Here is a 12,480-nt window from a genome sequence, read left to right as displayed (position 1 = left end):
TCCAACTACACCTGAAAAACGAGATGAGATGACCATATCATTGGCTTGATAGTAAGAATTCAAGATGACACTGAAAAAAGTCTATATGATTATCAAACCTGCATAGGACTGATGGTGAAAACCCAGATGTGTCAGTAAACAATAACACGTTTTTCTATTTGGATAACAACAGTTCGGTTACTCAGCGATTGTGTTGAAAACCCCGAAGGGAATTTGAGTGGGTCTCGGTATGATTCGAGGGTGGGACTTAAATCCGGCAAGTGCATATTCCTTCCTCCTTGGACTCACTATAAGCCCAGGTACAGCATCAGTGCATTGAGTCTGTCTACCGCTGAACTGTCACAGCCAACTAGCCTACAGAGCGTACCACTCAACAAACCTGCAGAAAGTTTCACTCACAACACCGTAAGTTTATACTCTTACCAATTTTACAAATCCAGTAGATATATGTTGGTAGATAATAATGTTGTTTACATATAAATAGGAGAAACAACAGGAGTGTGATGTGTCGGGTTGTAAAGCTCGCTTTGAAGTGCAGTCGCGTTTCCCGTGAGGAATGCTGTTGAAGCGTGAATGAACCGTGCAATCTGGTGCATTTTGAATTAAACGGAGAAGACCGCGTTTATTTGATCAAACGTACATCAAAATAGTTGAATAGTTAATAGTTGAAAAAAATGTTAATTACAGCTTAATAATATTTGTGGTATATCTGCATTGATATGCAATAGCATATCACGTGCGTCTCTGTTTGGATTCTCTGCTGTGCCATTGGCCATTGACCCAGTCATTTGGAAAATATGTTTATATAAAATGTTTTACCTCACAATAAATCTTGCATTGAATGCAAACTATTGGTGTCCTAATGTAATTTTGTGACTTTGGCTGCATATATTTATGATACATATTTTTCTATTGTAGTCAATTACAACAGTTATCACTTGACAATGATAAAGTATTTGTGATGTGTGCTATATAAGGCATACATTCGAGGCTACTGGTCCCCACCCACGTTGTCTTGTCAGCTCTCCTCTCAGCTGGGTTCCTGTTCCCCGTCTGTTGATGTTTCTACTAGTAAACACATGATAATGAGATGCCCAAAGTGAGTGGGAGGGAAGGAAGGAGAGTGGGAGGGAGGGACAGAGGAGGAGGAGGAGGTAAGAAGGGGGGGGGGGGGGGGAAAAGGGGGGGGGAAATCAGGCCAAGAATTATCTATCACCGCTGGAGATAGTGTGACTTAACATGTTCAGCCCTGAATATTGAAAAAGCTGCCTCATATAAATGTCCAAATATGGAGACACACTAGCAACTGAATTCATTATAATCTTGACTGGGATGTTGTAGGCTAGAATTTAGTATCTGTTATTGCATTGTTGTCCATGCAAATTGTTTTTTTTTGTTTGTTTTTTCCCATGCAAAGAGGAGGAAATGATCAAGTTGTTATTCATTAAAGATCCTCTATTTCTAAACCCATTTGCATCAAGTGATTATGTAATTTAAAGTCAACATTGCAAAAAGGAAGAATTATCACAATGTTGTTTTGGATGTCTGCATTAGATGTTACACAGGGCAGTTTGGGGTGGTGCCACTCTATGTAGAACTGTGGTGACAGCTTATTGTAGTCACACAGTGTAAACAGTGTGTGATTGATAGGGGCTCCGCCTCGGTTGTTTGTATGCTGATCCCTTCCACAGGCCTGCTGCTCCATCCAGACCCCAGGATGAGTTACTACATGGATCCAGTTTCCTCCTACTCGACCCTTCACCCCTGTGACCATCTGGGCGCGATGGTAAGACTCCGACCACCATAAATCACACTCCTGTTACAGCCTGTGGACGGGCTAGCTAGCTACCAACCACATGCCACGGTGTAGGAGGAGTATGCAAGTGTGTGTTAGCAATGCACCTCTGGATTCCATCAACCTACTGCAACACTGGAGCGTTGTTAAGTTTACTATAAAAAATCAGCACTTTATTTGTTGTTAAAAAAATGCTGCTATCAGTTCTTCATTGTAGACCACTATGGACCAGAGGTGAATGTAAGGTAGACATTGTCTTGGGAGGCTGCATTGGAATAAGAGATGGACAACGAAGACCAAGGTCTGAAACCAATAGTTTCAATCAACTCTGCTCTGCAAAACAATTATTACCTCCTAACCATATCGGCAGTAAATACTTTGACGTGGGGGCCCAACCATCACTGAGTCTATTTGGAGTCATGCAGAGCACCCTCACAGAAAAACACTTTACCATGTAATACCTTCTTGATGTGCCATAGAGCAGGTTATTTAGGCTATTTGTAAACACAGTCTTTTTAACACCATCCAAATGAAAGGACCATATGAATACAGCCTGTCAGATCACAGGAATCAGGGACATTGGGATTCCTGTCAGGTGAGCTCTGAAAGGTGAAGGCCGGGAAGCGCTGGCAGAAATGTTCCCATTTGTATGCAGAATGCAGCCCTGTTAGACAAAGAGGACGAGGTCACATGCAAATATCAACCCAACCTGGCTCTGGTACAAAACATAGAGGGATAAAGCTCCCTCGCCCCTAATTGGCTCAGGTGGTTCTGCATGCCTTTGAAATTTAGATTACTGTACCCGAGGCTGACGTGGTCAAAAGGTGAACCTAGGCTGCCACAGCTTTTCCTATGATTTTACATGTATTAGTAGAGAAAGGTCCTCTGATTTCCCCGCCCTCTGCCTTTGTGATTTTCCATGTTATTCTGGATGCAAAGATGTTGTTTATGTGAAAGAAATGGCCAAGGTTTCCATGTTTTGTGACCATGTCCTGTAAAATGAGACTGTGGAAGAGGCTGTAGTTGAATTGCCCCTGACTCTCATACTTTCACATATCAGATGTGTGGCCTCAAAGGTTCATCCACACAAGGGATGGAGGACTCATGGCAACCTACTTTTGCTGGTCCTCCAATATCACTTTGGTGGTTGATGTATTTGATACCATTCCACTTATTCCGCTCCAGCCATTACCATGAGCCCGTCCTCCCCAATTAAGGTGCTACCAACCTCCTGTGCTTAACAGTGCCGATACGACTGCCCTCTTCCCCTGGCTATCACTCCCCTCTCCCTGCCAGACTGGACTGATAGTGCCGTCATCGGCCCACGTACCCCCTAGAGACTTCACTAGATTAGACTCCACAGTCCCCTCTCACTAGTAGCTGGCTGTAAAGCTGACAGCCTACTGATAAACCCGGCATCGCTTTAACAAGAGTCCTTATCAGATGGGCAGTCATTCAGGTACCCTGATCTGAGGTCTCTACTCCTAGCCATGCCTGTTGTGAAGACCGACCAGCCGGTAGTCAGTTAAGTGGCGAGGTTACAGGATCCACCACTATTGTCCCTATGGTGAGCTGATAGAGCTGATAGATGGAAACTGCTACTGTAGAGGCTCCTATGCTTCTTGCTACTGGTGATCACATCCCTGTCAGGTATGCATCAGATATCACTTTCAGAGGGTCACCAGAGTATGATCACCCATTTCTTGAAGTAGTGCATCAGAACTGCATCATGTTCCATGTGCTTGCTTAGTGCGATTTTGAGTCAATGGAAAATGTTCTCAGAATAGTCCTGACCCGTTATCTACTCTCCTGCTATTTCTTGTATCCACATACGTACAGTTTTCCTATATGGTCCTCCTCCCAACTACTCATTCACTTTGGACTTCCCCTCAGTCCAATCTGAGGGGACAACAGATTGAAACAAAGATAAACCTATTGAATCAAATTTAGCCTTTGTTTTATCTGTACTGAAAGCATAAAACAAAACCATCTCCACTCCAAAATAGTATTTTTTTTAAACTCTAGCTTGGTCTCTTCCCCCTTACAATCGAGCTCATTGATGTTCTTACAGTAACTCAGTAAACCTTTTACTCACATGTACAGTAAGCAAACACAGTTTGAAAGTAAACAAAATGTGAGGTTAAGATATACTGCATCTGTGCCTTGCTGTTGCTGTGCAGTAGGAACCAGGTTAGGGTTGGGTGATATATCATCTTTTAAGGTATGGATCCACATACCGGTATGGATTTTTAAAAGTACTAAATACCGTAAATTCCGGACTATAAGCCGCAACTTTTTTCCCAGCTTTGAACCTCGCGGCTTAAACAATGATGCGGCTAATATATGGATTTTTCCCGCTTTCAAATTTTTTTTCTCCAAAAAAACACAATCTGTGACATGCTCAGTTTTTTGGCGGCACGAAGCTTTCATTAGACCAATGAAATTGCCAAACGGGTTAAGGTCAAACAACTTTTTTGTTTACAGTTTAGATTAAATCGAGCGCTCTCAAACTTCCCATCATTCTGATTACGGTAGTCATTTTGTCAACCTCATCATGGCAAAGACACGGAGAAATGCATATGATGCAGCTTTCAAGTTGAAGACGATTGATCTGGCTGTTGGAAAAGGAAATAGAGCTGCTGCACGGGAGCTTGGTCTTAATGAGTAGATGATAAGACGTTGGAAACAGCAGCGTGAGGAATTGACTCAGTGCAAAAAGACAACTAAAGCTTACTGTTAATTATTTTTTTTTTGTTACAAGCCGTGTTTCGTTAAAGCCTATTTATTTTTGTTACAAGCAGTGTTTCGTTAAAGCCTATTTATTTTTGTTACAAGCCGTGTTTCGTTAAAGCCTGTGTAAAGTTAATTTGTTTCAATGTACCGGTAGGCACCTGCGGCTTATAGACAAGTGCGGCTTATTTATGTTCAAAATAATACTTTTTTTAAAATTCAGTGGGTGCGGCTTATATTCAGGTGCGCTTAATAGTCCGGAAATTACGGTATAAAGGTAATTTAATACATTGTTAAATAAATGAAAAGTTCTACAAATTGGACTACTTCATTGTCAGGTTTGTCCTAGTTTGGTTGAGTATAAAACTATCATAATGGAGAAAGCCCATTAAAACTACTTAGAATTAATTTGTTGCCATCCTAAGGTCATGTACTACTCATAAAACATTTAAAACATTATTCAGAAACATAAAATACCACCATGCTGTCAAAAATAAGAAACATATTGTGATATAATATTTTGGGCCATATTGCCCAGCCCTAGACCATTTCCAGGCTCAGTTAGTTAACCCCCTGTTTTGTGTTGCCTTTACAGAGGCAGAGTGGAGGAGTGGCTATGGGACCACTGACCCAGCTCCCTGGCATGGTGGTTCACCCCCAGCAGCAGCAGCACTACCCCCCATCCAGAACCCTTTACCCCCAGGACATCACCCTGCAGGAGGTCCCCAATGGACATGACCTCGTACCCACAGGTAGGAGCCAAAGTAAGCCTCTGACTAAGAACAAATCCTACAGAACACAGTTGTTTGCCTGTTCGTTCAGGTCACTGTACTTAATACAGTGAATTAAGCAAGCAAAGTGAAATCTGCCTTTTAAATTTCTCAAAGGAACACATGGATTGCCTCATATAAACGGAAACTAGATTGGGGTAAAATGGAACTGAGATTGGGGGTGAAAGAGATTGTTCATTGTAGATTAAGTGTTCACTGCAAACAAATTACTTTGAGTGGAGAGGTGTGGCAAATGAACTGTGACACACATACAGGCACACACACACCTCATCCCCACATCTTACATGGATACACACACACACACACACACACACACACACACACACACACACACACACACACACACACACACACACACACACACACACACACACACACACACACACACACACACACACACACACACCAGTCCAGGCAGTCCGTCTTGCTCCAGAGTGCTGCATACAGAGCGGCCGGCTGAGCAGCCCCGGGGCCCCCTGTGGGTCTCCTCCTCCCTGGGGACCATGGTGACGTTGACCCCAGGGCCGATGCCTTTACCAGATGCCTCCTCCTCTCCTCCTCTGGGGACCTCCACATGCCCCGCATTTTTCTGCCTGCACTCTGTTTTTTTCTGCCGTTTATTTTAAACTGGAACATTCCTCCCAGTGCATTGCCTCTGTTTGACTCTGGCCTCCCTCTTTCTTAAGAGTGATTTATTCAGGGGACTGGGACACACGCCATGGGGGATTGGGGGGTGGTGCTTAGGCCAGGCACCAGCTTTCTTCCGTCTCCTCCCAGGCTGGATGCAGGGGCACAGGGGAAAGGAGGACAAAAGGACAGCCGTCTTTTTCCCAAGCCTCTGGTTCCCCCCGGGGGATAAGGTCGGGGCTGGATCTGATGGGATTTGCTGATGTTTGTTGCTGGAGACACACTCCTTTGGAGCCTCCAGTGGTTCCAGCGCTAAACCGTTGACATAAACATTATCACATGGAAAAAAACGACCTCCAGTTGATCCCCTCTCCCTCATGATGGTGATCAAGCAAACCACTGCCGTTCATTCGTCCGCGCAATGCAACCACCTGTAGATGCAATTAGAGTAATTTGGTGACCCCACAGAGTGTCAAATACATGTTGTTGCTGTCATTGAAGTGTAGCCTCACAGTGTATGGAGCTGAAACCTCCTAACCAGTAACCCTTGACATACTCCACTTCCTAAAACCGTTGATCTGACCTATATGTTTCTTAACCACAGTCGTTCGAGGTCATCTCAATAACCTGTTGAGAAAACCAACTATATAGTAAGGATAGAAGTGAAGAAGTCTTCTTTGGCTGTCTGTGCCACCAGCAAACGTGCTCTTCCTTTCCTGAAGCCATGCTTTACCGTGTGTGTAAGTTTGGCCTGAGACCACTCTTACACCTTGCTTAGCTTTGAACACATTTGCGTGTGCTTCCCTTTCATATTTTACAGCCCAAGTCACTGCGCACAATTAATTGGCAACATATTTCTGCTATTGAATATTTTGCCAGCTATTACATGTTTCCTTTCGTGGAACCAATGCAATTAAACACAGATACCACCTCAACTGCTGTTGAGTCACACTAACATTATGGAAAATGACTGCCTGTGTGTCAGTATCCACCTAGAATGTCCAATACAGTATACAACTTGTGAAGAACCTCTTTGTGTTTCACTATGTATACGGCCAATAGAAACTGCCCTGGTTCTCTTTCATAGAAATGACAGCTATAATATCAGCACAGGTGCACTGAGTACTGGGGCCGGTAATGAAAATGTTCTCTACTTTTTATAGAGGACCACAACTTAAAGTTTGAAAGACTGAGCTCCTAACACAGTACTGTAACACCCTTTTAGTTTACATCACTTGGATTTATAGCTTGTTGCTACAGTAACTGTGAGAGAGACCTGAGAGCTGATGTGGTGAAGGGATGTTGTATGTTAAAGGGCCTTTGCATGTTTGGCCCTGAGCCCACTGTCACACAGAGCTTCCAGACGTCCGCCATACCATGGCACTGTTTACAATAACCCCCCTCTCACTTTCCTCTCTTTTCCACTCATCTCCTTTCCAGTCCTCTCTGCTCCACTCTTCTCTTCTCCACTCCTCTCTTCTCCACTCACAGAAACCTAGACACTCTCACACCGCTGGGTCTGATCATAAACACCCACTTAGAGATTCATGATGTGTGTGCTGCACAGTCTCACTGAAACCCAGAAACACACATACACACACACTTTACTTCCGGTAGTCGCTCACACCCCACATAGTCATTCATTAAATTCACACCAGTTCTCTGGCATGTATTGTATTACTGTATCCTCCCATTCAGTAAAAAGCCCACTTCCACACACATCCACTCCCAGGCACTCAGGATCTCACTGTACATTCAAACATCCACTCCCATTTAGAACACAGCTGTGACATGGAACCCAGGGACCATTGGTCTGGGTTTTATTTTACGTGATTTAACAGCTGGATAGTAGGGAGGGGGGATGGTCACAGGGCCAGGGCTGGGGGGTTGGGTTGGAGGGAGGGAGGGAGGAGGAGAGTAAAGGAGTAAAGGAGGGGAGGGGGGAGAGATTGGGGACAGGGGGGTGGGCGTCTTCGCCTCTGATGAGGGGCACGTCCTCACGGGCGCAGGCCTATTTATTTTTTCTAAGAGTAAACAAGCAGCCTGCGGGGGTCTGGAGGTTATGGGAAAGGAGGAAACAGCGATGCTAATCAGGCCGAAGCACACTTCCCCCAACAATAAAACAAAATGAGGGGAAAAAAGAGAGACAACTCTGAAGCAGAGGGTCGCAGCGCAGCCCCACTTCGCTAGGCTATGTTTTTGTGAGTGGTTGTAGTAGTGACATTGGCTTTGTTTGTAGTGATAGCTGATAAGCTGGCATTGGGTCGGGAATGGCACAGCCATTAGGCATATGTAAAAATTGTTCCCTAGAGAGCCTCTGTACATAGCTGCATAGACCAGTTCTGGTAAGGGTAAGTGGGGTCAGTTCCTCTACGGTGACTAACGAGTGACCACATATACAGAACATTCAGTCTTCAAGGACATACAGTACCATCATGGGAAGAGGTGATGCCACTAATGCCAGCTCATCGGAAAGGTGGAACATGTGGGTATGATCCAAGAAAAGACCTCTATTGTAAAACTGCTATTATGTGGCTTAGTAATACCTACTGTCATTATACCCTTATGAGTGTGTCAGGACTGAACAATGTGTCAGTGTAGATAACGGGTAATGAGTATATTGTTATTATCATAATGGTATCATAATCATATCACATTTGGTATAGTGTGAGCTTTAATAGTCAACCAATGAATCCATCTAGTGATGTTAACACTATATTGTAATGCAGACCAGCTTCTAATTAACAGGCTGTAGTCTAACTGGGGATACGAGGGGTTTTCCTTTAGCTGCGGGGGGTGGTGGAGCTTCATCAGTGAGCTCTCTCTCTTTCTGTGAAAGAGAAGGATGGAGGGATGGAAAGAAGGAGGGAGACCTGAGAGGCTCAGAGACTCCGGGGGAGGGGGGGGTAATTGAATTATTTGCACAATGGAGTGATGGGGGGCACGTGGTGGCGCTAATGGAGGAAGAGACGTCCTTTTTAGCGAAGGCAATTGTTCAGAAAGAGCTGAGGGAGGCCCAGAACCACCCCCAGCATACTCACTCAAACACACACACAGTCGCGCACATTCTCTCACACACACACACACACACACACACACACACACACACACACACACACACACACACACACACACACACACACACACACACACACACACACACACACACACACACACACACACACACACACACACACAGGCCCACACGCACACGTACACACGCACACACGCACACAGTCTGTGGTCCTGTCCCTACTCGAGGCCTATGATCTCAGCAGAACTGCATCCAGCTTATGGCATCCCCAGACGGCTAAGAGACCAGGGCCCACAAGGATCCCACTGTCTCGTTAGTGTGTGTGAGTGTATGTGTGGTGTGCTGTGTGTGTGTGTGTGTGTGTGTGTGTGTGTGTGTGTGTGTGTGTGTGTGTGTGTGTGTGTGTGTGTGTGTGTGTGTGTGTGTGTGTGTGTGTGTGTGTGTGTGTGTCAGTTAACCCCTGGTAGCAGCAGCAGGGCCTTTCAGCTAGCTAACTGTCAGTTAACCCCTGGCAGCAGCAGTAGGTCCTTTCAGCTAGCTAGCTGTCAATTAACCCCTGGCAGCAGCAGGTGCACCAGTTATATGTCTGGATTAAGGAGAAGCAGGCAGCCATAACAGATGTGCCTGAGGAGCAGCTTTGCTTTAGCTATAGCTGCTAAACTGCAATGCTATTGCATGAACCCCTAACTGTCAAAACCATGGCAACAGCATTTGCCAGGTAAAGAAGCTAGACATTGAAACCCAAGTGCACATGTTGCCTGATCAGTGGGAGATGATGGTGGTGCTGCTCAGTCTCATGGGAGGGCTGTCACTTACACGTACAATGACATGTACAGATGTTTTCATTCCCATATCCATTCTTCCTGTAACTGTACAATGTATACATTACAGTACAATGACCAGTGACTAACGTATTTGGGAAAGGGAAACCTAGTCAGTGGTACAACTGAAATATGTCTTCTGCATTTAACCCAACCCCTCTGAATCAGAGAGGTGCTGGGGGCTGCCTCAATCAATATCCACAGCACCCAGGGAACAGTGGGTTAACTGCCTTGCTCAAGGGCAGAACAACAGATTTTTACCTTGGATTCAATCCAGCAACCTTTCAATGACTGGCCCAACACTCTAATCACTAGGCTACCTGGCGTGGTAGTATCCAGGAAACTGCATGTTTGGGTAAATAACAATAGCCCTAGTTCTTACAAATGTAGGATCTTCATTGGAGGCCGTTTGCTACAGGAGGAAAATAATCCTGCAGCAACAGGAAATGTGAATGATTATGTGGATTACAATTAATGGACATTTTTGTTGGGGTTGATACATTTTTCGTAAATTTCAAACTTCAGAAGCCTTTTTAAACCTCAAATGCACTACAAGTTGTACATTTCCTGAATTTCACTCCTGGAAATTAAGATCCTACATCTGTACCTGGCTTTTGTAATGATAGTGTTTTATTTATTTTAATATTTCCTCTCAGATTCTGTCTTTGAAGTGTTTTAGTAAAGGGAGACCCAGCTCTTATTCACTCTGTTGTAACGCTCATGGAAATGAGTTTAGCAGGTCAGAAAGATAATACTGAATGAAAACTAGAGTGTATCAACCAAGTACAAAATGGGTACATCAGTCTACCTGCACTTATATGTGTCTGTGGAGCTCTCAAATCATTAAACAGAAGTTTATATTCAACTTGACCTATTTGCAGAACTTAGTAAGTTTCAAGCTAATATATTAAGTACATAGATAGATTAATACCCACTTTAAATGTTCACCATTAACACATGGATGATACATATAAGGGAGCGAGAGGGGACATAACGCACCCCCATTGAAAAGGCCACTCTGCTAGCTCCAGTCCAGATATTAGTCAGCAACGCTATTAGTCTTAATGGTTGTCCTCAGGCACAAAGGATCTGGGCTGTCCTTTTAAGAGTAGATACAAGGAGCTCATTAAGCCAAAACAAAGAGGGGCAGTGAGAGGGAGAGAGAGGAGAGTGACTGACTGACTGACTGAAATGAATTGAAAGGTACCCCTCCCACCCTCTTGATGGCCCCTTGTGAGGAGCAGTGAGACCGCAGAGGCCACACGACATCTCTGCCTGGCATTTCCACTACGGCTGATCTGTCAAGTGAAACATTATCCAGGTTCGCTAATGGAGACGGTGAAAGATTTCTATTTAAAAATCCATACATGATCAATACCCCTGGCTCCCCTACCTCCCAATCCCATTTGGAGGTATACTGTAGCTACGTACATGCATAATCATGTTGCCCTGCATATTAGGATGGACCATATTGACTTATCTAGCTAACCATGTTATTTTGTGTATGCAGACCTGTGTAGATTGGATGCTGATACACTTGCTAAATCCAATGTCACTGTATTGTTTGTTTGAGGAATTAATTACACAGCTGTAAAACAATGAAATGATTGTACTTTAGCTGTCTACTTCTACCAGTAATATTGTCTTGGACAGACCATCTTACTGTTGTCAACATCGCTAGGTTCCACTAAAGAAGCAAAGAAACCTGCATGTGACAATTGCAATGACAATCTGTTGCCATGGCAGGTAATTTCCATATGGTTGTCTTTGTTCCAAGTGGAGCACCAGCACTCTTTCACTCTTGCTCATATATTCAGTCATTTTCCTACAAGAGGCAGAACTAAATCTTGATTCAATTTCTGAAATAACACGCTGCTTGTCCCTCATCGGAGTAGCCTAAAAAACTGACTAACACATAAAAAGTAGCTTATAGATAAAACAGTAACCCTTACAAATCAAATTAGCTGTGATGGCCATGATGACAGGGGCCCCAATTTGATTTGTGTCGATAAAGAGCCAATAGATCCATTTATTTTGAATTCTTTGTGTCCACTGAGCAGTGGCGATTTTAGCATTTATATCTTGGTGGGGCAAACTCCCCCCAAATAATGTTTTTATACATGCCAGGAAATCCACTACACAACACAACACTAAACAATACATGAATTGCACTATAACGGTGACAAACGGTGCCCACAAACTGTTGGGGCCTACATAAAGCTGTCCCAACAGCAGAGTCCCAACAGCAGTCCCAACACCTTACCACTGCTACACCTGGATATTAGCAGAGCCTTGTCTGGCAGTGAAACTGTTCATTCAGCCTTGTTGTGCTGTGCTCACTTGAACAGGAAGGTGGTGCGGCGGCCCTTCGTAGGCTTATTTTGTCATCAAACTTCATAATGAAAGTCTGGCATTCTCTGGATTTATGGGGTTTTCAAGACAACTGGGAACTCGGAAAAAAAACAAGGTTGAATCATGACGTCAGTGATCTTCAGGTCGAAGCGCTAGAAAGAGGCCCGAGAATCCCGACTTAGAATTCTGAGTTGGATGCTCTTTTTTTTCAGAGTTCCCAGTTGTCTTGAACTCACTGAAGTATGAGAGTTCCCGGTTCCAAGTTTCCAGTTGTTTTGAACGCAGCATAAGTCATGCTGGATTGACAACTTGGCCAATGTTGAATGTTTA

The 12,480-nt window shown here is 44.1% G+C and overlaps 1 protein-coding gene across 2 annotated transcripts in view; it reads left to right on the top strand.

The window, feature by feature from the left end:
* The first annotated feature begins 283 nt into the window (after positions 1-283).
* LOC106581098 (protein C-ets-1) overlaps positions 284-12,480 on the top strand; it is a 47,690-nt gene continuing 35,493 nt past the window's right edge. The window contains exons 1-3 of one of the 2 annotated variants that reach the window (XM_014162824.2): positions 284-405; positions 1,692-1,786; positions 5,121-5,277. In XM_014162824.2, the coding sequence (XP_014018299.1) occupies positions 1,718-1,786; positions 5,121-5,277 (226 nt within the window). In that variant the 5' untranslated portion in view covers positions 284-405; positions 1,692-1,717. Of the gene's footprint in view, positions 406-1,691; positions 1,787-5,120; positions 5,290-12,480 lie in introns of both variants that reach the window. The other variant, XM_045703862.1, reaches the window with a different exon arrangement.

Source organism: Salmo salar, chromosome ssa20 (genome assembly GCF_905237065.1).
Source record: "Salmo salar chromosome ssa20, Ssal_v3.1, whole genome shotgun sequence".
In the NCBI taxonomy this organism is placed as follows: domain Eukaryota; kingdom Metazoa; phylum Chordata; class Actinopteri; order Salmoniformes; family Salmonidae; genus Salmo; species Salmo salar.
The sequence above is the reverse complement of the archived record's forward strand: the minus strand, read 5'-3'. Positions and strand labels throughout refer to the sequence as shown.